Source organism: Streptopelia decaocto (assembly GCF_964273445.1).
Source record: "Streptopelia decaocto genome assembly, chromosome: 6".
NCBI lineage: Eukaryota > Metazoa > Chordata > Aves > Columbiformes > Columbidae > Streptopelia > Streptopelia decaocto.
In genome coordinates, this window is record NC_138660.1 from 28,755,518 (window position 1) to 28,780,683 (window position 25,166).

Consider the following 25,166-nt stretch of genomic DNA (forward strand, 5'->3'; position numbering starts at 1 on the left):
ATCAAAATAGTTGTGCAGCCGGTAGCCTTAAGTTTGTAGCTATCGGCACCTTCACTGCTGATTTCACCGACACCAAGAAGATTCTGCAGGACTCCTTTTTATTGATGTCCTTCCACACAATATGTGTCATGGAAGCAGCCCCAAAAATCAGTTTAGGCTGGCAATAAGCTCCAGACAGACTTTATCCAAACCAGATTTTTTTTAGCAGAAAAACAACTAAACCCAGGGTCATTCAGCATTCTGTCAACATCATAAAACACAGATTCGGGTACCGGTTGGGAAGTCAATTACGACACAGTCACAATACGTATTTCTGCCGAGTCCCAGGTAATTTGTATTGTTTTCACTTGTAGCATGGTGGAAAAAAACCCCCAACCTGTCTGATTCCTTCCACAGGAGACCGTAAACAAGGTTTACACAGCATGAACATGATGGAGGCAGCAGCATCGGAGCCCTCGTTGGATCTGGATAATCTAAAGTTGTTGGAGGTAAATGGTCAACTCAGTTTCTTCATCTTCTATTTGGTGTAACACTCGTGGTCACAGCACTGAAAGAAATGTATTGGTGCTCCCGTAACCTTTTCTTCTAAATCACAGTTTAAAGAAGAAACAAACAAAACAAGATTAAAAATGTTACCACAGTTACATTTTGCCTGGTTTTGTTAGTAATGTTGTTGGTATGAGCTAGAACATGTTCTACTCTGAGAAGAAAATACTAAAAATGGGAGGTAATGAGGAAATTGTAATTCGCTGTATTTCAGCGTTGCATCCAAAATCCATCTTTTTGCTTGACACTACTCATGTTAAGTACAATATCCTACCGTAACAGTTTAAAATGCTTCAGTATCACTATTGAATATAGAATGTACTGCAGACAGGGCAGTATGTTGCCGTAGCGCCGCGTTCGGTACAGTCGTCCCTCGCAGTGGGATTTCTCCATCTCCATGGCAACTGGAGGCCAACCAGAAGTTTCTGCTCAGCTTGGCATCAGATGGATCATCAGAAAGCTGCAAAATGTTTCAACTGGTACGCTGGATAGAACCTGTGGAATTCGTAAAAGCTTTTAGCTAGAAATAAATCAGTAGAATGAGCTAGAGAGATTCAGAGTGTGGTGCTTTTCTTCTTTTTGCTCGTGGCAGTCGCACCTAGTCGCACAGGCTGCAGACATGGGGTCCCTGCTGCCAGCTCAAGTGTTATCATCATTTAGAAGCATTAGGGGCCTGTAAGAAAGATGGGGACAGAGTTTTGAGCAGAGCCTGTTGCAATAGGACAAGGGGTGATGGTTTAAACTAAAGGGGGGAGATTCAGGCTGGACATGAGGAAGGAATTGTTGGCCCTGAGGGTGGTGAGAGCCTGGCCCAGGTACCCAGAGAGGTGGTGGATGAACCATCCCTGGAGACATCCCAGGCCAGGCTGGACGGGGCTCTGAGCAACCTGAGCTGGTGAAGATGTCCCTGTCATGGCAGGGGGGGCACTGGGGGACCTTCAAAGGTCCCTTCAACCCAAACCATCTGTGATTCTGTGATTACTTTGGTAATCCCTTCAGCTTTCCATTCCTCCTCAAAAAGATCCTATTCCATGAAATCCTTTCAGTTTCCTGTCTAAGTCTTCCTGAAAATTCTTTGAATTTTAAAGAGCTCTTTAAATTCTTATGTAGTTGTAATTTTTTTGAGCTTTAGAAACTCGGCCCCTTCCTGAAGGTGTTTTGGTTTAGAGCAGAGATGGCATCTTTCTTCAGTTGCCATGGAGATGGGAAAAGCTGTTCTGCAAAGACTGGCTAACATAGTGGGGGCTAAAATAAAGACCCACAGGTAGTAAGGAACTAATTATTCCTTTCCGTTAAAACCTGTTTGCCTCTTTCGGGATCCATTTTGCACTGCAAATGCATATGGTGTCATTACTAACCTAAAAGGTAGAGCTTATGAAGCTATCCTAAACCTAAAACATTTAGCTTAATGCCTGTGATCTCTGGCATAAATGCCATAAAATATTTAGCAAGCAAAAGTTTAATAAGAGAATTAGCAGCACAGAACATATGGATTTTATTGATTCTGTATATAAAACTGCTGAATAGATGATTTCTGATTTATTTACTGGGTATTCAGACTACAGATCAATTTAGAAAGATCTAAGTTGCCCTGTGCTGAGGTTTCCAGCTCCAAAATAGCTTTTCTGACAGCATTCTAATTCTAGATTTCAATACAAAGTATTCACTACATTCACTGCTTTTGATAGTGTAAAAGTTGGCGTACAATCTTTGTAGTGAAAACTCGGATTTCCTCTTCATTTATTATTGCGTGCACTAATTATTTACACTCTTCTTTCAGCTGATTGGCCGGGGACGCTACGGAGCCGTCTATAAGGGCTCTCTAGATGAACGTCCCGTTGCTGTGAAAGTCTTTTCTTTTGCCAACCGTCAGAACTTTGTCAACGAGCGGAACATTTACAGGATTCCACTGATGGAACACGACAACATCGCCCGCTTCATTGTGGGGGACGAGAGATTCACTGCAGACGGCCGTATGGAATATTTATTGGTGATGGAATATTACCCCAATGTAAGTGCTTCGAGGAAATCAATCAGATTGGTTTAGATTCCTAAGAATAGGCACATAAAACGGAGGTACTTTAGTGTTTGCCGGTGTTTTTCATCGCTGCTTCTTGCACAGTAATGTAAAAGTAATCCATACAAATTACAATTTTAATGAACCTTAGTGTGGTTTACTGTAATACCCTCTAAGATTTCCCTGCTAGCGCTACCAAATGTAGTCTTACAAATTCTTGGCCGTAGTATTTGCTCTTGGTTACGGTGCAGGTTATTTTTAGGCAACTGTGCAATGTTCAAGGGCAGAATTTGAAGAGTCATTTTTACTTCAAAATAATTTAAGAGATTTAAAACTTCTGAGTATTAAAACATTATGTCTCTGTTTTGGTAGTTGTTTTGGTAGTTAGGACCTCATTCAGTAGCTGCAAATGTAAAGGTGACGGCTGAAGCCTGGTTTGTTATGGGGACAGTAGGACAAAAGTAACAGAACAGTAATAAATAGCAATAGCAATGGCCTGTCTTAGGGTGCTTCAGGCTCTGGCTGTACGCTTGTGTTGAAAGTCAAATGTGGCCATGTATATACATAGATATGCAAATTTAAGGCAACATTATATATAAAGAGTATCTTAAGAGAAACCTTTAACTGAGAACACGTTGATCGCGTCAGTTTGCAAGCGGTGGCACCTGAGGAGAGGTCGCAGAGCCGAGGAATGAGCGTTAACGCACAGATGAGGCTTCTGCTATCAAGATGATATTAAGAACAGCAAGATTGGTCTAAAATCAATCTGCTGGTGGTTGGGAAGGCGCCCAGCAGGTGGAATTAATGCCCAGCGTGGTCTGTGCTGGGAGGGAATCGCGCCCTTCAGACTGGGACCATCTCAGCTCAACGAGGAGTAACCTGCACCGCATGTTAAGTGAAATACTCCCCGTCCAAAACATTGTTCTCCCTGGAAATCCTCTCCTCCTTGGAAACGGGAACACGCAAACCAGAACATTTTCACACAGAAGGTGGTTCTTGGTGAAAGCAGGACAGAGAGGTTTGACCCAAACTGTGGTGTCATCCAAACGTGCCTTCAGAGCAAAGAAAGTAGGCGAACAAGTAAGGAAAGGTTTATTTATCAATCATCGTGCCGTTCAGATGGTGCTCAGGTGAACAAGCACTGAGTAAGTTGCAAGGGATAACGTAGCAGGAAATACGGAATAGTCACAGAGCTGTTCCCCCCGGTGGTCAGACAGTTACAACAATAGAAAAATGGTTGAGAGCCACGCATAGAATCTTATGATTGTTAAAACAAAAACATCGCTTTTATCAAAAGTTATAAGCAGAACAGATGTCCCCAATTTAACGTGTAACTCGTGACTGTGACATGAATAATTAAATACACATCTCTCTAAATCTGGACTAAAACTTTTCATTTCTATTGAACTTCACTGTGAGCACGAACCCCTGTCCCTCGTGTAGCTCAGAATCCAGCATTTATATTATTTCAAAAGCTTTGAATAATAAGAAAAATAAGTAAGATTCTTTAATTTCTAGGTGGATTCTCAGCTCTTTTTTATTTTGTTTTTTTTAATTACCAAAATCTAATTGAAGTCCATATTAAACAATGTGGGGAAAAAAAGGCTTGTGCAAACCTGCATGAGTGACTTCTGGTCTGTGTGTTCGCCGAGGAGGTTATTGATTTAAGGGTTCCTTGTTCTGCCCGATGCTTCGGTCACTTCAAATGCTGGTTTTTGTGTTCATGCAGCTGAACCAGACACGGGTCACACCGCCCTAGGGGCTGCGATGGCGCACACCACGTTGTCTTGAACCAAACACTACATCACCCATTTCACAATAAAGCGTTTTCAGTGGCCACTCTGACAAGAAATTATCCATCTTTAAGACTATAGATCTAAAGGGGCAAACCCAGGGTAGTTCGTATTCATAATTGTATTGGAATATGCGTGCAGAGACAACTGGACAACTCGTTCTTCACACGCGGAGGTGCAGTTTGTGCAAACGGCCTTGACGGTCCTTGGGGACGATGTGACAGCAGTGGCTCAGAGGTGCCAGAGTTCGCAGGCTGGCTCGTGTTCACATTGGTTTCTAGAACACCTCGTAGTTGACACCTTTCTTCTGCTTTTCTTAGAGATTCCCCAGCAAATTACTAAAAAATCCCATATTTTCCACTCTTTCAAGCAAAGGGGGACATGAGGTTGTTTTTCCTTGTTTCTTCAGTGTCTGCGGACTGGCTCCTATTCTGAATTACCTGTGTTTTTTGTTTTGATGCATGAATGGACTGCAGCAGGTGAGGGCTGTGGAGGGTCCTGCCGTAGGTGCCGTGGTTCAGTGTCCCCGGCTGGTCTTTCTTCCTCTGTTGTTCAACAGGACTTTTGCAGAAGAGTAAATCAAGTGGATGCTTTGTTTTATAGTGAACATCATTATTCCTAAAAGGCAATCCTTGTTATTCTGCGATAAATCTTCTGTTCCACTTCTCCAGATAAACCAAATGGCAGCGCTAGAAATCAATGACATTTTGGTCCAATGTTGTGGTTTAAGACATCTGGGTAAACACAGAAGCAGTTAGCAGGATCACATAGATAAAACTAACTTTCCTAAAGATTTGGAATTACTCAACCGGACAGTGCTTTTAACCCAGGTTTGTTTGCTTGTTTAGGGTTCTTTGTGCAAATATTTGAGTCTCCACACAAGCGACTGGGTGAGCTCCTGTCGACTGGCGCACTCCATAACGAGGGGCCTGGCCTACCTGCACACGGAGCTGCCCCGCGGAGGTAAGGCCGGAAGGGCTGCCGAGACACTCTCTTATCTCTATCAGGTACCAGATTCCTGCCTTTTGGGGTTTTTTTTTTGTCTGCGAGACTACGTACAGTAGGAAATGACGCTGAGGAGTCAGCGGTGCCGCCGTACCATGGCGACCCGCGGCTGCAGGCCCACGGCACGGCGTGTCTGCCTCCAACAGATGGAGCACTGTGTTTGTGTTTGCAGTTCAGACACAAGCGATTTTTCCTTTGTGTGCGAACTGTATACGCAAAGAGACATGATTAAATCTTCTAAGTCCACTGTAGTTTTATTTATCATATATCTCTCTTTTTTTCTTTTGTCTAAGGCTGAGTCTTCGCTGTGTAGAAACGATACTGCTGGACTCTTAGTGTTCTGTTAGAGCACTGGATGTGACAACAGAGTGATTCATATCTTTATATTTCTGTTTATGTGCTTAAGCCAGCATTTCAGCAGCTGAAATAGCGTGATTATAAAGCAGATATCCTGATCTGTGATGTATCAGGCTGCAGAAAATGGCCTGGCACTGAAGTGTTAGCTTTTTGGTGCTAAATAAAAGGGTGGTATCATTAATTCTCTGTTAAGGTGCTACTGTTTGGATTAAAATTCCAAGCTGTGTATCTCAAACGTTAAGCATCAAGTCTAGCAAAGAATGTCAGCCGAAGATGCTGTTCAAAGTGTAAGACTGAAAATATCTAAATCAGTGTTCTTATGTGCCGTTGAAACTGCAGCTCTCATCTTAACGTCGTCATTTCGGAATGTGCAGACAGGTGTGTCCATCAGCAGCCAGCAAATGTGTAAACCTGCCATCACAAGGAGGAGACAGCCATCAGCTGGGCTGCGAATGCTGGGGAGGGACTCGTGGACTAGAATAAATTCCACAGTAAAACCGGTTCTGTAGTGCTGGCTGCTTTACTAACAAAATCCATTGCGTGTCAGCTAGGAGCGACTGAGATTATTCTTTGGAAAAGATCAGATCCCTTGCAAGATGAACATGTTCAGACTCTCTGGAACAATATTGTCCACATACCTTCTGAATAGGTGCCGATTCCAATCGTAATGTAAATATTGGTGCCGCATTTGACACAGGAGTGTGGATGTGAGAGCGTTTGGAGGGGCTGTGGAGGCTGTGGCAGCAGCTCTGTGCTTCAGTACACAGTGTCTCCCCTGCCAAAATCACACGGAAATATCCCTTGGAAAGGAGCTTCTTGGCAAACACTAAAACTGTATGTAGCAGTAGACCCATATATTGTGTAGATACTGTGCAACTCTGAATGCCAGTCAGTTTTCTATAGATAGCGTAATGTGGAGCTCATTACAAAGAAGCAGAAATGTTGGTTTTCTAAAAGATAAGTTGATTTTCTGTTTGTAATAGCTGAGCAGACATAATGAGGTTCTCTCACTTTGCCAAACAGTAGAACTGCTCAACTAGTAACAGGCACTTGCGTGTGTCCAAACAGACCATTACAAACCTGCAATATCGCACCGTGACCTGAACAGCCGCAACGTACTGGTGAAGAACGATGGAACGTGTGTCATTAGCGACTTTGGGCTCTCCATGAAGTTAACTGGAAACAGACTGGTGCGCCCGGGCGAGGAGGACAATGCAGCCATCAGCGAGGTGAGCGCACACCGGGATCCACCAGCGTGTACAGCGAGACAAACTAGGGTGGGAGTAACACTGCAAGATAGTTGGGTTTGGTGTTACAAGGTGAACGGTGAGTTGGAACAATTCCCGTAAGGGAGGAATCGCTGCAACATGAGCAAGAAGTGGCTGAAACCTTGATGGGAAGAAACCGTCTTTGTTCTCAAAACGCTCAAAAGCAGATGTAGCATTTTGAAATCATTAGACTGGCAGCCCTGGAGGCTGGAGTGTTGTCAGTTAGGAAGGGATGCGAGGTGCGTTTGGTTGCAATGATGCGGTACAAGTCCCTTTAGCCTTGCACTGCGAGGATGAGCTGAAGAGCAAACATTCTTTAGTGAGTTTGGTGTTATTTTTCCAAAACAGTGACATACTGCATCCTACAACCCTTTCTCTATGTGTCACCTGCAGTTTTCTGATTTAAGTGGGAACATCTGGGAGAGTAAGTGCACGTAGAAAGACATGGACCAACCGAGAAAGAACAGGGATGGAATCACAGGGGATGTCGGAAACATTCCCTTGTGGGAAGAGAGGAAAGAATAAGGGTTGCTTGGGGAAGCAAAGACAAATCTGTAAACAGCTGCTACAAAGAGAAAGGAATCAACGGTTTGCATTCAGTGTGGTTGGGACAAGAGGCAATGGGGTTGCGTTGTAGGAGGGGAAATTGAGGTTAGTGACGACACCTTTGTAATCTGTAGCAGGCAGCCAAGGTCTGGAACGGGCTGCTGAGGAAGGCAATGTAGGATTTGCATCACTCGATGAATTTAAGGAACAGATTGGGGAAACATCTGCTAGGAGTGGGATAGAATGGATTCTGGGCGGAAAGAAGGAACTGGTTTCTTGAGCTTTCTCTTTTACGATGCTTCGATTCAGAGAGTGGTTTGTGTTGTTGTTTTCTTCTAGCATAAGCATAAATACACTGACACCTGAATATGCTGAAATACAGTGAGACTGTTTTAAACAGAGCGGAAGTCCCTACTGGTTCAGTATATTTGTCTGTTGCCTTTGTGCTTTTACATAAAACCTTTATATTTCTTTCCAAAAATGTGCTTTGCAGTGCTAATCACCTTCCATTAGAAAGTGCTACACCCAGAACACCTGGTGCACTGGTCCTCTTTGTGGATCTCCCCTTCCTGACCAAAGACTCAGAGAAACCGCTGGTTGAAACGCAGGGATATGGAACAGCCCTGTGCCAAAATACTGCCCTACAAGTCCTGCCGAGCAATTGCTGTAATTGAACGTATTTCCAAGTGGAAATGAATAGATGTTGTCTAAGGCTCTTGCCGACAGTCCAGGAATAAACAGAACAAGTTCTTCCTCGCTCGGCATCCTCCTCCTCCATGAGGATACGCACCGTGGCGTTCGACAGAGACATTTCACGAAAAGGAAAAGTTTCTGCTATATAGTATTGCGTGTAAAGCACAAAATCATTTTGTTTTGGAACATACAAAAAAATGAGAGAGTAGGGGAAGGATTTTATTATGACTAGGCTCCCGATACGAGTCTAGAACCGATTAGAAGAGAACCGCGTTTTCTTAAACAGTAGAAAACATCCAAAATGAGGTATTAGGGAAAAAAAAAAACCCACAAGAAATGTAATTTGGAAGTTGCTCCCGGATTTGAAGCTTTGCTTTTGTGTTTTTCCAGGTGGGCACAATCCGCTACATGGCCCCAGAAGTGCTGGAAGGAGCAGTGAACTTGAGGGACTGCGAATCCGCTTTGAAACAAGTCGATATGTACGCGCTGGGCCTTATCTACTGGGAGATATTTATGAGATGTACTGACCTCTTCCCAGGTAACTAAAAACTGGAAAAACCAGTAGGAGTAGTAGAAAGTGTTATCAGCTACTTCCCAGGCTTGGCTTTTTACAGTGAAGAACAGTTTTCTCAATGGTTTTGCCATTAAGTCGGTGCCATCTAGTGTTCACGGTGCTGGTTGCCTGGACAGGGTATTTCTGGGTTCATGGTTCTTGCTGAAAGATTTTAAATTACCTGCTTAAGCCCCATGGCAAGTGCAATTTGAGCATTATCGTTGTTATTGCCCAGAGTTTGCAAACATGGAGAGTTGGGCTGATGGCAGAGGTGATACTTTCAGTTCTTAGAGTTGAGAAAAGTGCCTGAAGTGTCTTTCAGACTTTCCTCCTGAAAGAAGGGATGGGAAAGTGCTGTGATTTCATGCAGCCTTTAGTCAGTTGTACTTTTATTTATGCTGCTGACACTGAAAATTCAGGGAAATCCTCCGTACCTGTAACATAAACCAAAAGGAAGTAGACTTGCAAAATTAAACGTGCGAGATTGTGTCGCAGCCACCATCCCCTTCTGAAGATACAGCATCGGGAGCGGATCGGACGCTGTCCTCTGAGCTCAACAGCACTTAGTTCATTTGCAGCTCATTCAGCTTAAGTCAGACTTTGGGGACAAGTGGAGAACATATCGATAGACAGCAACTTGGATACAACCTTTCATCACCTGAAAGCCCTCGATCCGCCTTTTGATCTGTGATATATTTTCCTTTCTTCCTTTTGCTAACAGGGGAATCCGTGCCAGAGTACCAGATGGCTTTCCAGACAGAAGTCGGAAACCATCCCACTTTTGAAGACATGCAAGTCTTGGTGTCTAGAGAGAAGCAAAGACCAAAATTCCCGGAAGCCTGGAAGGAGAACAGTCTGGTGAGACAAAATATTTTCAAAGAAACAATCATTTAATCAGATACTGCTGATTAAAAGCGATTGCTTCTTAAAAGCAATTTTTGAATGTGTTTTTTTTCTTTTAGAATTTTTGTTAGTATTTAAGGATTGAGAGCTGCTTCTGTCTGGACTTCTTAAATATTGACTTAAGGTTTTTAAAAACACATTGACACGAAAGCTAGATTTCTTTTAAGGAAAAGTATAATACCATGATTATTATCAGATGCTGAAGTGTGATACACAGAAGGTAACGTGTTGTATTAATTGTTGGACAGTATCCATAGTATTATGCATGAAGTGGCCTTATGTTTTCTGGGTGAGAAACTTGTTCTCTGGATGAGAAACGCAAAGGCATTTTCTACCTTTTATAAACTAATAACACCCTAAAATAATTGGCAAAAGCGTAAATATACTCTTCCAAACCCAAAATCTATAAACACTGTCATAAACTTCTACTGAAGTTGTATAGTCTTCGGAATTTGCAGAGGCTGCAGCCTCTCGCAATCATTTCAGCATAACTACAGTAGAAATCTTCTATGGCTTCGTTTGTTCTGCAATTTTGATTTTCGGGACTATGAGCCTCGTAATGTTGTTTGTTGCAGTGAATTAGTGTAGCTGTGGCTTGGAGCCTCGCTTGCTGCTGCAGGCCAACAAGCAACGGCAAGTCGGGCAGGAGGTTGTTTCTTTCTGCAGCAAAGCCGAGGTAACGCCAGATCCCTCGGCTCCGTGGAGCGCTTTGTCTTTTATTACAGCAAAACGAGATGCAAACAGTTCCTGGGTCCCACCTGGGAACTTGTTTTCAGCTACAGGAGCTTGATAGTATGAAAATAACATATTTGACTCTCATTCAAAAAGATCCTTCTAGTTATTCCCGTCCTGGCCTTCTGCCCCTGGGTCTGCAGAGGCTTTGCTGGTGGGGATCCCGGCAGCCCGAGGCCTCGGCCGTGCCCGCCAACACGTGTGAACACGGAACGGAGCATCGCCTCCAGGATTAACTCTGTCGTAAAATGTGTTGGAACCGAGTTGCGAGCTTCACGGAGAGGTTCTTTATTAGACAGTTTTGGCCAGCCCGTCGGCGGAGGGAGGAAAAAAGATCCACACCCAAACTACACAGGAAATGTGTTTTAACTGTAGCCATGCTGGCAAACGCAGTGTTGGAAGAACCGGGCTCAACAGCTCTTTTTGGAGACACTTGTGACTAACCCACTTTAAGAAGGCTGGTTTGCAGACTGCCGTTTTAACAAGCTGATAGACTCCAGCTTGATTAGCAATGATCCCCATATCAAACTGCCTAACGTGTTCTTTGTGTTGGCACTTCTTTTTGCAAAAATGCGAAAGAATAATGACGATGATGATAAGCCCAGCTCTAAGAATGGATCTACACCATTTCTTTAAGAGAGAAGAAGAATAAATAAATTATCTGTATTTCTCTCCTGGGTTTCAAACAATCCGGTCCCCCCGCTGCAGTCCAGGAAAACAGCTGAGCAGGTACCCGAGAAAACTCAGCGCAGAGAACCCCCTGGGGCCAGCTCTGACCCCTCCTGTCTAATGCATGGGAGAAAAGACTTCGGGCTGTGATTTAAAGCTGTGCTGACACCTTGGGTTATGACACTTCCATGCAAATCCATCTATTAGAGAAATGTATTTACCCTTTTCATTTGAGAAATACAAATAAAAAGCCATGTTTTATTTTTTAGGTCACATAATTAAGGCACTCGAAAGATGTGGAATCCTAAATTTGTGATTACCTACGCAGCAGGTCTGCTTCTGGAATATGTGCGCTGCGATACAGACCTTCACAGCAGTTTATTTTTCACAGTATAAGTCAACAATCTCAGCAGATGATGTGAATAAACTAACTGAAGGCTGTAAACTGAGTTGGGAGGTTAGCAGCGTTCATGTCTCGTTATCCAAAGCCAAAGCAGGGCCCAAGCTCGACTCCAACAGTCAGGACTGAAGGATATTAATGGAGTAATAGAATAATGCAGATTTTCTGTCCCTTCTATCTTTTTCTAATGAGTGCTAGAACTTGTAAATAGTGCGTTTTCATACAGATCTCTTTGAACCTGAAATTAATAGAAAACACATTACTGTGGGAAACGTGAAGCTTTAGAACTTCAGTTTTGTGAACTATCCACACAGCCGTCAGTCACTGCGCTCCTTTCATGATCCTTAAAACATCAAAAGGAAAGGATCTGCTGGAGGGCAGACAACACTAAATTAAACACCGGGTAAATTTACTGCTGCTGAAACCTGTAGGGGAGAGTCTTGCAAAGACAATAGAGTAGTGAGGTGGGTTGCAAACTGGCTTAAGGAGAGAAGCCAGAGAGCGGTAGTCAATGGTGCGGAGTCTAGTTGGAGGCCTGTATCTAGTGCAGTGCCTCAGGGGGCAGTACTGGGGCCGGTATTATTCAATATATTCATCAATGATTTGGACGAGGGAATAGAGTGACTGTCAGCAAGTTTGCTGATGACACCAAGCTGGGAGCAGTGGCTCACACTGGAAGCTGTGCTGCCATCAGAGACCTGGACAGGCTGGAGAGCTGGGCGGGGAATAACCTGATGAAATTTAACAAGGGCAAGTGTAGAGTCCTGCACCTGGGCAGGAACAACCCCAGGTTCCAGTATAGGTTGGGAAATTACATGTTAGAGAGCAGCGTAGGGAAAGGGACCTGGGGGTCCTGGGGACAGCAGGGTGACCATGAGCCAGCACTGGGCCCTTGTGGCCAGGAAGCCAATGGTACCTGGGGTGGGTTAGAAGGGGGTGGTCAGTAGGTCAGAGAGGTTCTCCTGCCCCTCTGCTCTGCCCTGGGGAGACCACACCTGGAATCTTGTGTCCAGTTGTGGCCCCTCAGTTCCAGCAGGACAGGGAACTGCTGGAGAGAGTCCAGCGCAGGGCAACAAAGATGATTAAGGGAGTGGAGCATCTCCCTTATGAAGAAAGGCTGAGGGAGCTGGGGCTCTTTAGTTTGGAGGAGACTGAGGGGTGACCTTATTAATGTTTATAAATATATAAAGGGCGAGTGTCAGGAGGATGGAGCCAGGCTCTTCTCGGTGGCAAACAATGATAGGACAAGGGGTAATGGGATCAAGCTGGAACACAAGAGGTTCCACTTAAATTTGAGAAAAAACTTCTTCTCAGTGAGGGTGGCAGAGCCTGGAACAGGCTGCCCAGGGGGTTGTGGAGTCTCCTTACCTGGAGACATTCAAAACCCACCTGGACATGTTCCTGTGCGACCTCACCTGGGCGTTCCTGCTCCAGCAGGGGGATTGGACTGGATGAGCTTTTGAGGTCCCTTCCAATCCCAAACATACTGTGATACTGTGAAATGGCCAGACAGAGCAGGTCGTCTGCTGCCTTAGAGAGAGATCGAAATTGTGACTCACTCAAGTCCAGACTATTCTGTGATTTTATGTGGGATGTTCCATGTGTCCACAGATTGGCAGCAGGGGCCGCTCCGTGTCTGCCTGTGCTCGGCACTCAGTGCCGCGGAAGCCGAAGCGTTGGGTGCTCAGCACCTCCGCTGTCTCCTGTCCCGGCCGCTGACCATACGGCAGCACATTTTGGGGCTCCTGAGCTCTGGCCGCACCATTCCGCCACAGTGCCATCCCAGAGGGCGGCAAGAATCTCATCCCGTAGCGCGGGTAGATTCCCCGCTCGTTGGGATGTCACAGCAGCAAGCAGAGGAAGAAAAGCGCGATGGCACGAGCAAGGCCGTGGTGTTTGCGCGGGGAAGCGAGGCAGGGACCAGGAGCTGTGCTATGAGGATAACGCCGACAGCATTGCCACAGCATCCTCGGTCCTTAGCACCCCGTTTCCATAATGCAGGGCAGAGCTGAGCGTGCACTCGTCAGAGCAGGCTGGCTGGAGGCTGCACCCACACCAGGAATGTACCTTTTCCTCAATAATTGTCCTCCTGGTTGGTGGGTGTGTGTGGTAGGATGAGTCCTGCATATTGCTGGCTTTAGGGTAAACAAGCTTGTATGAAAACGTGTCTCTTTCATTTCTCTTTCTCACCAGCTTGTGTCTATTTTCAGGCATACAGAATGCTGTCATAAGCCAGTAAATTAGAAACACAATATAAAGGCAAAATAATTTAGGATCAAGGGGTTTTGTTTGTCTCCTGGCAGGCTGTGAGGTCTCTCAAAGAAACAATCGAAGACTGTTGGGATCAAGATGCTGAAGCTCGACTAACAGCCCAGTGTGCTGAGGAGAGGATGGCAGAACTCATGATGATTTGGGAGAGAAATAAATCCGTTAGTCCAACGGTCAACCCTATGTCAACTGCCATGCAGAACGAGCGGTAAGACGAGCAAAGGTTTGGTGTCCGCCACGTGGCGTGGGTGTGCGTTACCTGAGCTCCTCGCATCAGGGCGTCGAATGGCGTGAGCCCCGTGGCTCGCGTTCCTCAGATCTCCCGTGTGTCCCTGGAGTTCAGGCGGCTTTTATGTAAACACCTGTACTGCTCACAGAGCGGCCTTTTCATCTGAGCATAGGCAAACAGTCCAGATAGGCTCGCGAATATCCAAAGAGCATCGTCTTTAAGGACTCTTGCTAAACGATGCATGGAGCTTCTTTTTTAAAACGTTCTTCTAAAAACTGTCGTTTTGCAGGCAACGCGAGTTCAGGAAATCATTGATTCTCAATCCTGTAGCTTTTCAGTTAAAGAACCGCAGGGGCATCGTTTAAGTCGTGGTTATTCTGACCCCGGTGAGAGAAATGATGCACGTTCTCTGCTTATGTATAATCCAGAGGGAGTGAGAATTTGCAGAGCTGACCTTAGTGCTTAATAGTACACACTAGAGATCTGGCTTTGAGAGAAGAGCACTGTTGCTCTATGTGGCAGTAATCAAAAAAATTAAGTTCAAATCGTAGACTACCTAAATTGTTTGAATAATAGATTTTTTCGTGGCTTAGGACCTTGTGACTTTTATGTTGGGTTCTTGCCGCCCTCCTTCAGCATCACTTCTCTGCTACCAGGGCAGTTCCTGAGCAGGGAACTGGACCGACAGCATATTGGACAAATAGAAGAAAATTCCTGTTATCTGATTTAGTTGTATAGATAAAACCCATAACAAAACTGCTGTCCTAGCAAAAACAATTTTCTACTGCTCAGGACTTTTCAAGGGAGTTACTGAAAGATCTCAGTTGGTACTGTATCTGTCCTTAGTTTATGCATGAAAAGAAAGGAAAAGACATTCAGCTCTCTTAAATGAGAGGCATCATAATATTAGGCGATTTTTACATCTGTGGTCTTAATATCACTTATTTTTCCTTAAAGGAATCTGTCGCATCATAAGCGTGTATCCAAGATAAGGCCATATCCGGATTACTCTTCCTCTTCCTACATTGAGGATTCAATCCACCACACTGACAGCATCGTGAAGAACATTTCTTCTGAACATTCGGTGTCCACTACACCATTGACTTTGGGGGAAAAGAACAGGAACTCCATTAACTATGAGCGGCAGCAAGCACAAGCTCGCATCCCCAGTCCTGAGACAAGCATCACCAGTTTGTCCACCAACACCACCACCACCAACACAACCGGCCTCACTCCCAGCACTGGCATGACCACCATCTCCGAAATGCCTTATTCGGATGAAACAAACTTACGTCCTACAAACGTCCTGCAGCCGGGTGGGCCCACCCCTGTTTGTCTGCAGCTCACAGAGGAGGACTTAGAGACAAATAAATTGGATCCAAAAGAAGTGGATAAGAACCTGAAGGAAAGCTCTGATGAGAACCTGATGGAACATTCACTGAAGCAGTTCAGCGGGCCAGATCCGCTCAGCAGCACGAGTTCCAGCTTGCTTTATCCGCTGATAAAACTTGCGGTAGAGGTGACAGGACAGCAGGACTTCACGCAAGCTGGCAACGGTCAGGCGTGTTTGATTCCCGATGTCCCATCTGCTCAGGTCTATCCTCTACCCAAGCAACAGAACCTTCCGAAAAGGCCTACCAGCCTCCCCCTGAACACCAAAAATTCAACAAAGGAGCCGCGGTTAAAATTTGGTGGCAAGCACAAATCCAACTTGAAGCAAGTGGAAACAGGCGTCGCCAAGATGAACACTATCAATGCCGCAGAGCCTCACGTCGTGACGGTCACCGTGAACGGGGTGGCGGGAAGAGGCCACGGCGTGAACCCCCACGCGGGCACGACGCAGTACACCAACGGCACGGTGCCGTCGGGCCAGACGGCCAGCCTGGTGGTGCAGAGGGCCCAGGAGATGCTCCAGAACCAGTTCAGCGGAGAGGACAGTCGACTGAATATTAACTCAAGCCCCGACGAGCACGAGCCCCTGCTGAGGCGGGAGCAGCAGGTTGGCCATGACGAAGGCGTTCTGGACCGCCTGGTCGACAGGAGGGAGCGCCCGCTGGAGGGCGGCCGGACAAACGCCAACAACAACAACAGCAACCCCTGTCCCATGCAGGACGCGGCCACGGGCAGCGTCCCGAGCGTGGCCAGGAACCCCGGGCAGAGCCAGCCCAGGAGGGCGCAGAGGCCCAACTCGCTGGATCTCTCAGCCACAAACGCTTTGGACAGCGGTAGCGTGCAGTGTAAGTGTCTGCAGGACGGGAACAGTTTAACCTGACACTTTTTTACTTGATAACCATGTGTATGTGCTTGTATAGAAAGTACTTCTGTCTCTCCTGTCCCTCCTCAAAGCATACTTACTAAATCCCATATAAATTTAATTTCTATCGGTACAATTTCAATCTTCTCGATAAACCCCTGTCTCCATCAACTAGGTCATTATCTTCCATCCACATATGTGCAATAAATCTGCCCATTTATAACCTGTCTACTCTGGCTCTAGGAAGTGATTTCTAGCCATCATTATTCCTTGCCAGGCACCTACCTTGGCAGCTGCAAAGCAAATTGAAAAAGCTTCCTATTTCTTCATGGCCACATTATAGCTTCTTTTCCTTTTCCTCATTCTCTGAAGAGCAGCTGCTTCTAAGAGGCATTGATTAAAATAATTTATTATAATAACTCCTTATACGCTTCGTTACTTTTAAAGCAACTGATTTGTATGATCCCAGCCCAGACGGATGGCTGGGCATTCCCTGCTTTATTCCCTGCTTTATTCCCTGCTTTTCCCCTGTACTGTCGACAGCGGAGACAAATGTCTTTTATTTCTTTGTCTCTGAAAGGTGCTTGCAAACCTCTGACTATGTTGAGACAGACACTGTAATACTAGTGAAATAATCTGGGGTGCCAGGTATGTTTGGAAAGAAAAGGCTTAGAAACAAACCAGAGCAGATCTTCCAAGAAATGTAGTCGAATATTCAGCCTTCCTTTTAAGTAGGAAACCGTAATTTCTAAAATTGTCTTAACATGTTGACTTGAGTTGAAATCTTATTGGGGTAAGGAAAAAAGATTATTGCAGTAACTTTATTTGAAGCTTAAGTTAGAAGAAAGGGTTTGAAGGTCATGAACAGTGAAAGGTTTTTTAACAACTGGATTTCTACGGCTGAAATTTTACCACGATTAAGGTTGGTTTTGACAGTTTTGCAACCCAGTGTACCAAATCCTGACTTAGGATCTTAACAGTGAATGGGCCGTTTTGTCTCCAGGTGAAAGGCTCAGCCAGGTGAGGTAGGATGAGGGGACCTGTGATTTAATTATGCTATTAAAAGTTTAGCCTTTGCTGTCCTGTAGTAGCGATGCTTTTTTGTACCTCCCATTACAGGTAACATAAGATACTATGATTGCAAAAGCCCCTCAAATGTCAAATGCTGATTCTGCTGTTTGATGCCAATGTGCATTCAAGGTACTACAAATTACTTTGCTGAAGTATCACAGAATGTCAGGGGTTGGAAGGGCCCTGGAAAGCTCATCCAGTGCAATCCCCCCATGGAGCAGGAACACCCAGATGAGGTTACACAGGAAGGTGTCCAGGTGGGTTGGAATGTCTGCAGAGAAGGAGACTCCACAACCCCCCTGGGCAGCCTGGGCCAGGCTCTGCCACCCTCACCAGGAACAAGTTTCTTCTCATATTTAAGTGGAACCTCCTGTGTTCCAGTTTGAACCCATTGCCCCTTGTCCTGTCCCTGGTTGTCACCGAGAAGAGCCTGGCTCCATCCTCCTGACACTCCCCCTTTCCATATTGATCCCCATGAATGAGTCCCCCTTCAGTCTCCTCTTCTCCAGCTCCAGAGCCCCAGCTCCCTCAGCCTAATTTCTGACAGAGAACAGAATCTGACCCCTTGTTTTTTTGGCAGCTGCTGTAGCCGATACACCTGTGGTGCCTCTGCTGCAGTTGCTTTTGTCTGATAAGATTTTGTTCTTTTGTTCTGTTTTGCGTGATAACAACCCCGGACCCCCCACTCCACCTTTACCTTCCTCCTGATACTCTTTCCTGCTCTTTGTTTCGCCTTCAGTAGGTGACTCCTCGCAGGACGGCAAATCGGGCTCGGGAGAGAAGATCAAGAAACGCGTGAAAACCCCGTACTCGCTGAAGCGCTGGCGTCCCTCCACGTGGGTCATCTCCACCGAGCCGCTGCCCGGCGAGGTCAACAACAACGGCAGCGAGCGGGCGCTGCCCCCCAAGTCCAGCACCGCCGTGTACCTGGCCGAGGGCGGCGCCGCCACCACCATGGTGTCCAAGGACGCGGGAGTCAACTGCCTGTGAAACACTTTAAAATGCCCAGAAATGACCTTTTTTTCGGTTGTTTTGGTTTGTTTTGGGTTTTTTTTTTTTGCGTTCTTTGAGACAAACACGCAGAAGACATTTGAAAAAACTGCTTTCTCCTCCTGTCAGCAACCCCTACCAAGGACTCGCTTTAAATAGATTTCAGCTATGCAGAAAATTTTTAGCTTATGCTTCCATATTTTTTTATTTCGTTTTGGTTTTTCGAACGTTTTTTGCACTTTTATTTAGTATCGCTAAAGTTAAGTCTGTCTGTTTTGACCACAGAATATATATATGTGTATCAAAAATGTGGTCTCAAAATATTTTTTTAAAAAAAGTAACAAAAAGAAAGTATCGCTGATAATCAGTTTGGACCAGTTTCTTAAGGTCACTAAGATCCTAAGCAGACTCTAAGACAGGTTTGACTGCAGTGGTGTCTCGTAACCATGTTTTGATTTCTGTGCACAAGCTAGTCTGTGTATTTCTATGTTACAAAGTGTATTCTCTTTTGAGCCCCTGTTTTTCTTGTGTCATGTTGAAATGTGCAATAGTCTCTAGTTCACAGGATGCTTTATTGAAAAGCGTGTTTCTCAAACTGCCACACGTTCCCCTTTCGTTTTGGTTCGTTTTGGTTCGTTTTGCCCGCACAGCCGAGCCGTCGGCCGCTCGCCACCGGACTTTGCAGGCGCAGCCGGCCCAGAGCGGCTGCTGCCATCACATTGTGCTCTGAGGCGACAATGCGTGAATTTGCCCCGGCTTCAAAGGGCTTTTAAAAAGGAACGACGGCAAAAAAATCCAAGCTCGGTACCTTTCCTTTGATCCTTCCAAAGCAAAATGCGTTTTCTTCATAGTAGTAGATGCCAGCCCGTGAAGTTCTGAATAACAAAATGTTGAACAAATGTAAGGAAATAGTGTCAGCCATCTTCTCCATTTTATTTTGTGTGCGGTTTCACCCCCTGTATTTATGTAAAACCTTATTTAGATCACTGAAAACCACATTTTATTCAGCAATCTTAATCCCTGTCATACTGAAAAGCTCCAGTGAAGACAGGTTGCCAACATACTTTGTTTACACGGAGGAAAAATTATGAATCTTAAGTGGCACAATCCAGTTTTGTAACGTGTCCCAAACCTTTCCTGATTTACCTCCTTCCAGACAATCTGGGGTGAAATCAACTTGAGTACTTGTGCAGGTGGGTGCATCCTAAGGGACTGTTGTTGCTGAGCTGAAACTCGTCCTCCCCTCAGAGTTTTTAGAGCCCCTCGATCGTCTTGTTGAAATGTATTGCATGCTTTTAAAATTCATGGCTACGAGCGTTGGCGCGGGAGGGCTGGGGGTTTTTCCCTCTGCTTCGAGCCTTCTTTCAGTTTGTATGCACATTGATTTTAGGTGTCGGGAAGCATGAATGTGCTATCTATTGAGAAGGATTGGTTTTGACCATCTCAAGTAAACCTTACCCTTTTCCGAACGATCGGCTTTACCGTCTGCGGAAAGAAAATGAATTTCCCTATTGTTCAGCACCTCCTTCCACCTGAGAAATATTATTTTCTGATTGAAAACACTTCAGTAAAAACTCTTTAGATGAAGACTACCTATGTCAGTGTTTGGTACCGGGAATGGTTTCTCAGCTGATGTGAGACGTGGCGATGATGGAAGGCAGAAGGTCTGTTCCGCGGGCTCTGCGCTCGCCAGCCCGTTTGTTTCCTTGCTGTTCCATCGTTACCAAACTGCCCGCCCTGTTCTTCTCTATGTGACGATCCAGCTGGCAGAACACATCTGGTTCTTGCTGTTTCCCAAACTCCCTTGTTTATGCTCAGCTGCGCTTGTTTTCTCGTGTAAAGCTTCTTAGCGTTTCTTAGATTCTCCCAGATATCTCCAAGAGATAACTCTACAAACCCCGACTTGGCTTAAGTGTAGGTGTAGAAGTACGAGCCATGAGAGCACCGGTTCACGTCGTAATTCTGTTACGTGCCCATATAAATACATTTATATACATCTCCTCTCTTCAAGAATACAGCCTTTCTGTGGTTTGGCTTTACGTTCACTCTGGGGGTTCCATGTGGCCTCTTGCCCCCCAGCTGTTGTCCCAGATGTCCGTCCGGTCCCGGGGAGCGCTGGTTCTGAGGGTCGCTGTTCCGCACATGCTCGACGTTTTCGCTCCTGTCCCGTGACATTTTGCTTTCCCTCGCACGTCTCATCCTTTGGCATTTAGAACGTGGGCTGAAAAGTGGATTTAGGACGCTCTTGTCTAACTTGAAACTCTCTGGGGTGAGAACAGGGACTTGTGTTCTGCTCCTCTCTGCCAAGCCTGACTTTGTAGGCCAAGCCTTTGTAAGAAACCCAACTTTTTACGCTCAATGCAACCCAACTCATTTTAACACCAGGTGAACATGTTCTTCTGCAGTTTTCCTTAAATATTCTTAAAGCAAACAGTACTTACTTTGCCTTTATTTCCATCACTCGCTGGAAGGCCTTTGGGATGAGTTATCAGTAGTAGAAAGCATTGGCTTTGTAATCTACCACGGATAAATATTGTTTGAGCTATGACAGAAAGATGTACTTGATCACAAAGGATCGTGTCGATTAAATAGAGAAAACCTGTTTATTTTTAAGGGTCAGTCAAAACAAACTCTTAAGTAGGTACTAAAATATTGTCATTCTGCACAGCTGGATGAGATCAGATTAGCAGTTTGGTTTTAATACTGAACTTAGTAATGCCCTTGTGTTTGTTTTGTTGCTTACAGCCCATAATCCAATCTCCACAGAATACTTGCTCTGTCAATTAAATGATATTGAATGATATTTCATACCACGGGGAATCATCCGTAACCAAACAAAATACATGTAAGAGAGAGAATTCTACAGATCAGACACGTGGATAGTTGATAAATGTCCTATCAACAGGGGAGACAAATGTGTTTTATTCCTTTGTGTTATTTTTCTTTTAAGAAAAAAGGATAATGATGAAAGTTGATAATTTTCTATCAATTTCTCATTTATATTGCAGATGAGGTCAATATAGCAAAATGAAAATAGAATGATAGTGTAAATACCTATGAATTGTGCCACTGCCAAATAGGCAAGAGTAGAACATTTGCGCTAGTAATTTATAACGTGTAATTCAAGTGAGATGTTAGAGCAAACATTGGTGATGTTTGTATATATGAGCCAAAAGCCACAATCTCCCTGGTTTTACAAAGTGCCGTGTTAGCAGAAGCCAGAATTGGTGCTTAGGTGGCCGCATCGTCTCCTTTCCTGTTCCTATGGCACAACGCGGGGTGCAGAACGCGAGTTCTGCTGGTCCGAGCAGACCGGCGCATCGATTTCCTTCTAAAACTGAGATTTACAAGTCAGATTATCTGCAACGCTTGCCCTGAGTTTGCTTATAGCTTCCTGCGAGAAACAGTGAGTACTAACAATGCCTTTATTGAAACTCCACGGCGCACTTAAATTGCGCAGCTAAAGGGGAAGGAATCCCTGATTGAACAGAAACCCAACTGATGTTGACATCGCTACAAGAAACCAAGAACATTTCTCTTTGTGTTCTGCATCCTTAGTTTGAGTGTCCAGTGCGTTTTGCTCTCATGCTGTTCCTTCTTTTAATGTTACAAACAATAGTCCACTGATGTAACTTCGCTAAGTCCACGTTCAGATGATACATTTTTGGTGTGTATTCAAAAGATCGCAGCCATTCTGTCATTGAAATGTTATTATGGGAGGTTCCAGCCTAATTAGGGAGAATTTTTAAATCCACATGTTTAGTCAATACAGGAAAAAATTAATTATGCTGTAATTTTTGCTTGTATAACAATGCTGGGCGTTCCCATTGCTGAAGTAGGCTGGGTTTAATTGCTGGGCATAGTAGTATATACATGACCTGACGTCTAATTGGCAAATTTGGAGCAGCTTATCAAAGCAAATTGCAATAGGGCTGATTAGTCTATGAAAGCTGCATTACAGACCGGGCTTCGTGTTGTGCAGAAATTTGGATTATTTAGATTTTCCCGCCTGGTCTCCCACTGTCCGTTTTAACAGGTCAGTATATTACCCTCCTTTTTAAATGTGTTTAGATGCGTAGGCGCGTTGTGTGTCAATTCCAGGGATCTCCCACCACAGACTTAGAGCTGGGAATGCCCGTCACAAACGTGATCAGAAGCTGCGTAATTCAAGGTATTTCTCTTCAAAAGATAACCCAAAATACTCCATCCGTGATAATTTTTATGGTAGTAGCCGTAGGTCGGGGTGTGTTTGCCGTTTAAACGTAGCATTTCAGTCCGTGAAATCCAATTACATTTTAGGCTTCTACGTCGCCGTATAAACCTCCAGCTGTGGGAATAGATGCTTTTTTGATCCCAGCCTCCCACAGAGGTTCAGTTTTGATGAGAAATAGTAACAAATCCCATCTCTTGGTTGGTGTTTCCTCCATCCCGACCGGAGCTGGTGGCAGAAATGCCCCCGGTGCAGGGGACAGAACCAGCCGGGAGCCTATGGGCGAGAATTCAGGAGCACACACACCACGTCTTGCCCACTATTTTACAATAATACAAGAAATAATTGGCCTTTACAACTTCCTCGTGTCACGGCAGTTTTTGTAGCCCCATTCACTTGGTTTTCGAGACAGCAAAGATGCGCGAGGTCTCTTTGTAGAGCACTTGGTTCACTTTGGCGCTTCAGAACTGCGTGGTGAAGTATCGCACTTCAGTCCCGGTTATTCAGAAGGAAAGAAAAGAGTGTTTTCCATAGTTTGTGAAAAGTCCCAAGAACAAACAGGCAAGTCCAAGTTCAGCTGGCTTTGCTTGCTCACTCCTGGGTTTCCCGATTCGTGGCTCTTCTCTCTCTTCCGCGCTGTTGCAATGTATTTAAAGAGGTTTGTGTGTCATGTTTCCTGTCTGCTTTTTGTCTCTAGAGGCAAGTGTGCTCTGGCCACATTTCTCTAAGCTGGAATCACATTTGACAATTCCTGTTCCTTTCCCCCTAACGCAGAGTAAGAGGAAAATGAACATGGCAAAGACTGATTTCTAGGGGCGATGTGAAACTGCCGTTTTCCTTACGACAGACTGTAAAGAGAGCATCACTTTCCCAGCGAGCCCTTCTGGGGAGGAGGGGAGAAACCCTACAATGTGGAATCTCATCAGAACCCTTTCCTTAACGGGTATTTTTGGTTTTTCTCTCAAACGACTGAGGAAATATCATGTATGAATTTATAAATAATTGCTTTCAGTTATTTCTTTTGTATAAGCTGCCCAATACTCTTGCTATGCTGTATAAGTTGTGTTTCATGGAACAGTGTGAGTATGAAATGAAAAGCTAATTTTTGTTTTTTAATCATCTGTGGATGCCACTATGAAAGCTGACGTCGTTAAAGCCACTACAGAGTTTTCTATGAATACTTGTAAGAATTGCTTTGTTATATATAAACCTAAATAAAGAGATTGTATTGATACAGAGACATTGGTTAAGAACATTTAAAAGGCTATTCTTTAGGTCTAAAAGAAAAGGCTTGCTGTAAAATGGTGCATTATTCCATTTATTAAAGATCGTATTAATGACAAAAAGCATGGTCCTTTGTGGGTTTTTCATGGGATTATTGGCCACGAGTAACAAGTTGTGTGCCCAGGAATGAGCGGAGGAGCCCGTTGGGTCGATGGCAGCTGAGCGGCCGGACCAGGAGCTGGTCTTGTCTCCTTTGTTGTACTGCCTGGTGATCTGCAAACTCCTGACTTCATGGTGAAGGAGCTGTCTGGGATTTTGTACCTTGCGATGAAGAGCTCTTCCTCCAGTTCCCATTTTCCAGCCGAACTTCAAGCCGAGCCGTTAACTGGGATGAACACCATACAAATGGTGGATACACCGCACCCATGCACAGGTGAGGCCGTTCATTAGATCTCATCTTCCTCATGTCCTGTGTGTAAGTGTGAAGGAGTTATTGCTCCGTGGCCCGAGTGCTGCTGAGGCTTTAGGACATGGGTGCTTGTTTGCGTGGAGAACAGAGGGAAATCAATGCAAAATGGTGCTGAGAGCTGAATATCACCCCCACTAAGTCACCTTCCCTTCCTGACCAGAAGGAAAGTATTGAATCTTCCCTTCCAACAAGAAACAAGCCCCATCTTTTCACAGAATCCCAGAATGTCAGGGGTCGGAAGGGCCCTGGAAAGCTCATGCAGTGCAATCCCCCCATGGAGCAGGAACACCCAGATGAGGTTACACAGGAAGGTGTCCAGGCGGGTTGGAATGTCTGCAGAGAAGGAGACTCCACAACCCCCCTGGGCAGCCTGGGCCAGGCTCTGCCACCCTCACCGGGAACAAGTTTCTTCTCATCTTTAAGTGGAACCTCCTGTGTTCCAGTTTGCAGCTATTGCCCCTTGTCCTGTCACTGGTTGTCACCAGAAGAGCCTGGCTCCATCCTCCTGACACTCCCCCTTTCCATATTGATCCCCAGGAATGAGTCCCCCCTCAGTGTCCTCTTGTCCAGCTCCAGAGCCCCAGCTCCCTCAGCCTTTCCTCACACGGGAGATGCTCCACTCCCTTCAGCATCTTGGTGGCTGCGCTGGACTCTCTCCAGCAGTTCCCTGTCCTGCTGGAACTGAGGGGCCACAACTGGACACAATATTCCAGGTGTGGTCTCCCCAGGGCAGAGCAGAGGGGCAGGAGAACCTCTCTGACCTACTGACCACCCCCTTCTAACCCACCCCAGGTACCATTGGCTTCCTGGCCACAGGGTCCCAGTCCTGGCTCATGGTCACCCTGCTGTCCACCTCTCCTCCCCTTTCCAGCCACGCAAACACTGGCTGGGCTGGGTGGGAGCTGTTCTGCCCGCACGCGTGGAGGGAACTCGGTTCTCTTTCTGAGTCCTGCTGCCCCTGCTGCCAGC

General features: G+C 45.4%; 1 protein-coding gene across 1 annotated transcript in view; it reads left to right on the forward strand.

Moving 5' to 3' along the window:
* BMPR2 (bone morphogenetic protein receptor type 2) overlaps window positions 1-23,849 on the forward strand; it is an 85,849-nt gene extending 62,000 nt beyond the window's left edge. The window contains exons 5-13 of the mRNA XM_082057217.1: window positions 397-488; window positions 2,327-2,557; window positions 5,205-5,319; window positions 6,787-6,947; window positions 8,616-8,763; window positions 9,500-9,636; window positions 13,786-13,958; window positions 14,937-16,216; window positions 18,044-23,849. Of these exons, the coding sequence (XP_081913343.1) occupies window positions 397-488; window positions 2,327-2,557; window positions 5,205-5,319; window positions 6,787-6,947; window positions 8,616-8,763; window positions 9,500-9,636; window positions 13,786-13,958; window positions 14,937-16,216; window positions 18,044-18,294 (2,588 nt within the window). The 3' untranslated portion in view covers window positions 18,295-23,849. The remainder of the gene's footprint in view (window positions 1-396; window positions 489-2,326; window positions 2,558-5,204; window positions 5,320-6,786; window positions 6,948-8,615; window positions 8,764-9,499; window positions 9,637-13,785; window positions 13,959-14,936; window positions 16,217-18,043) is intronic.
* Window positions 23,850-25,166: the final 1,317 nt, after the last annotated feature.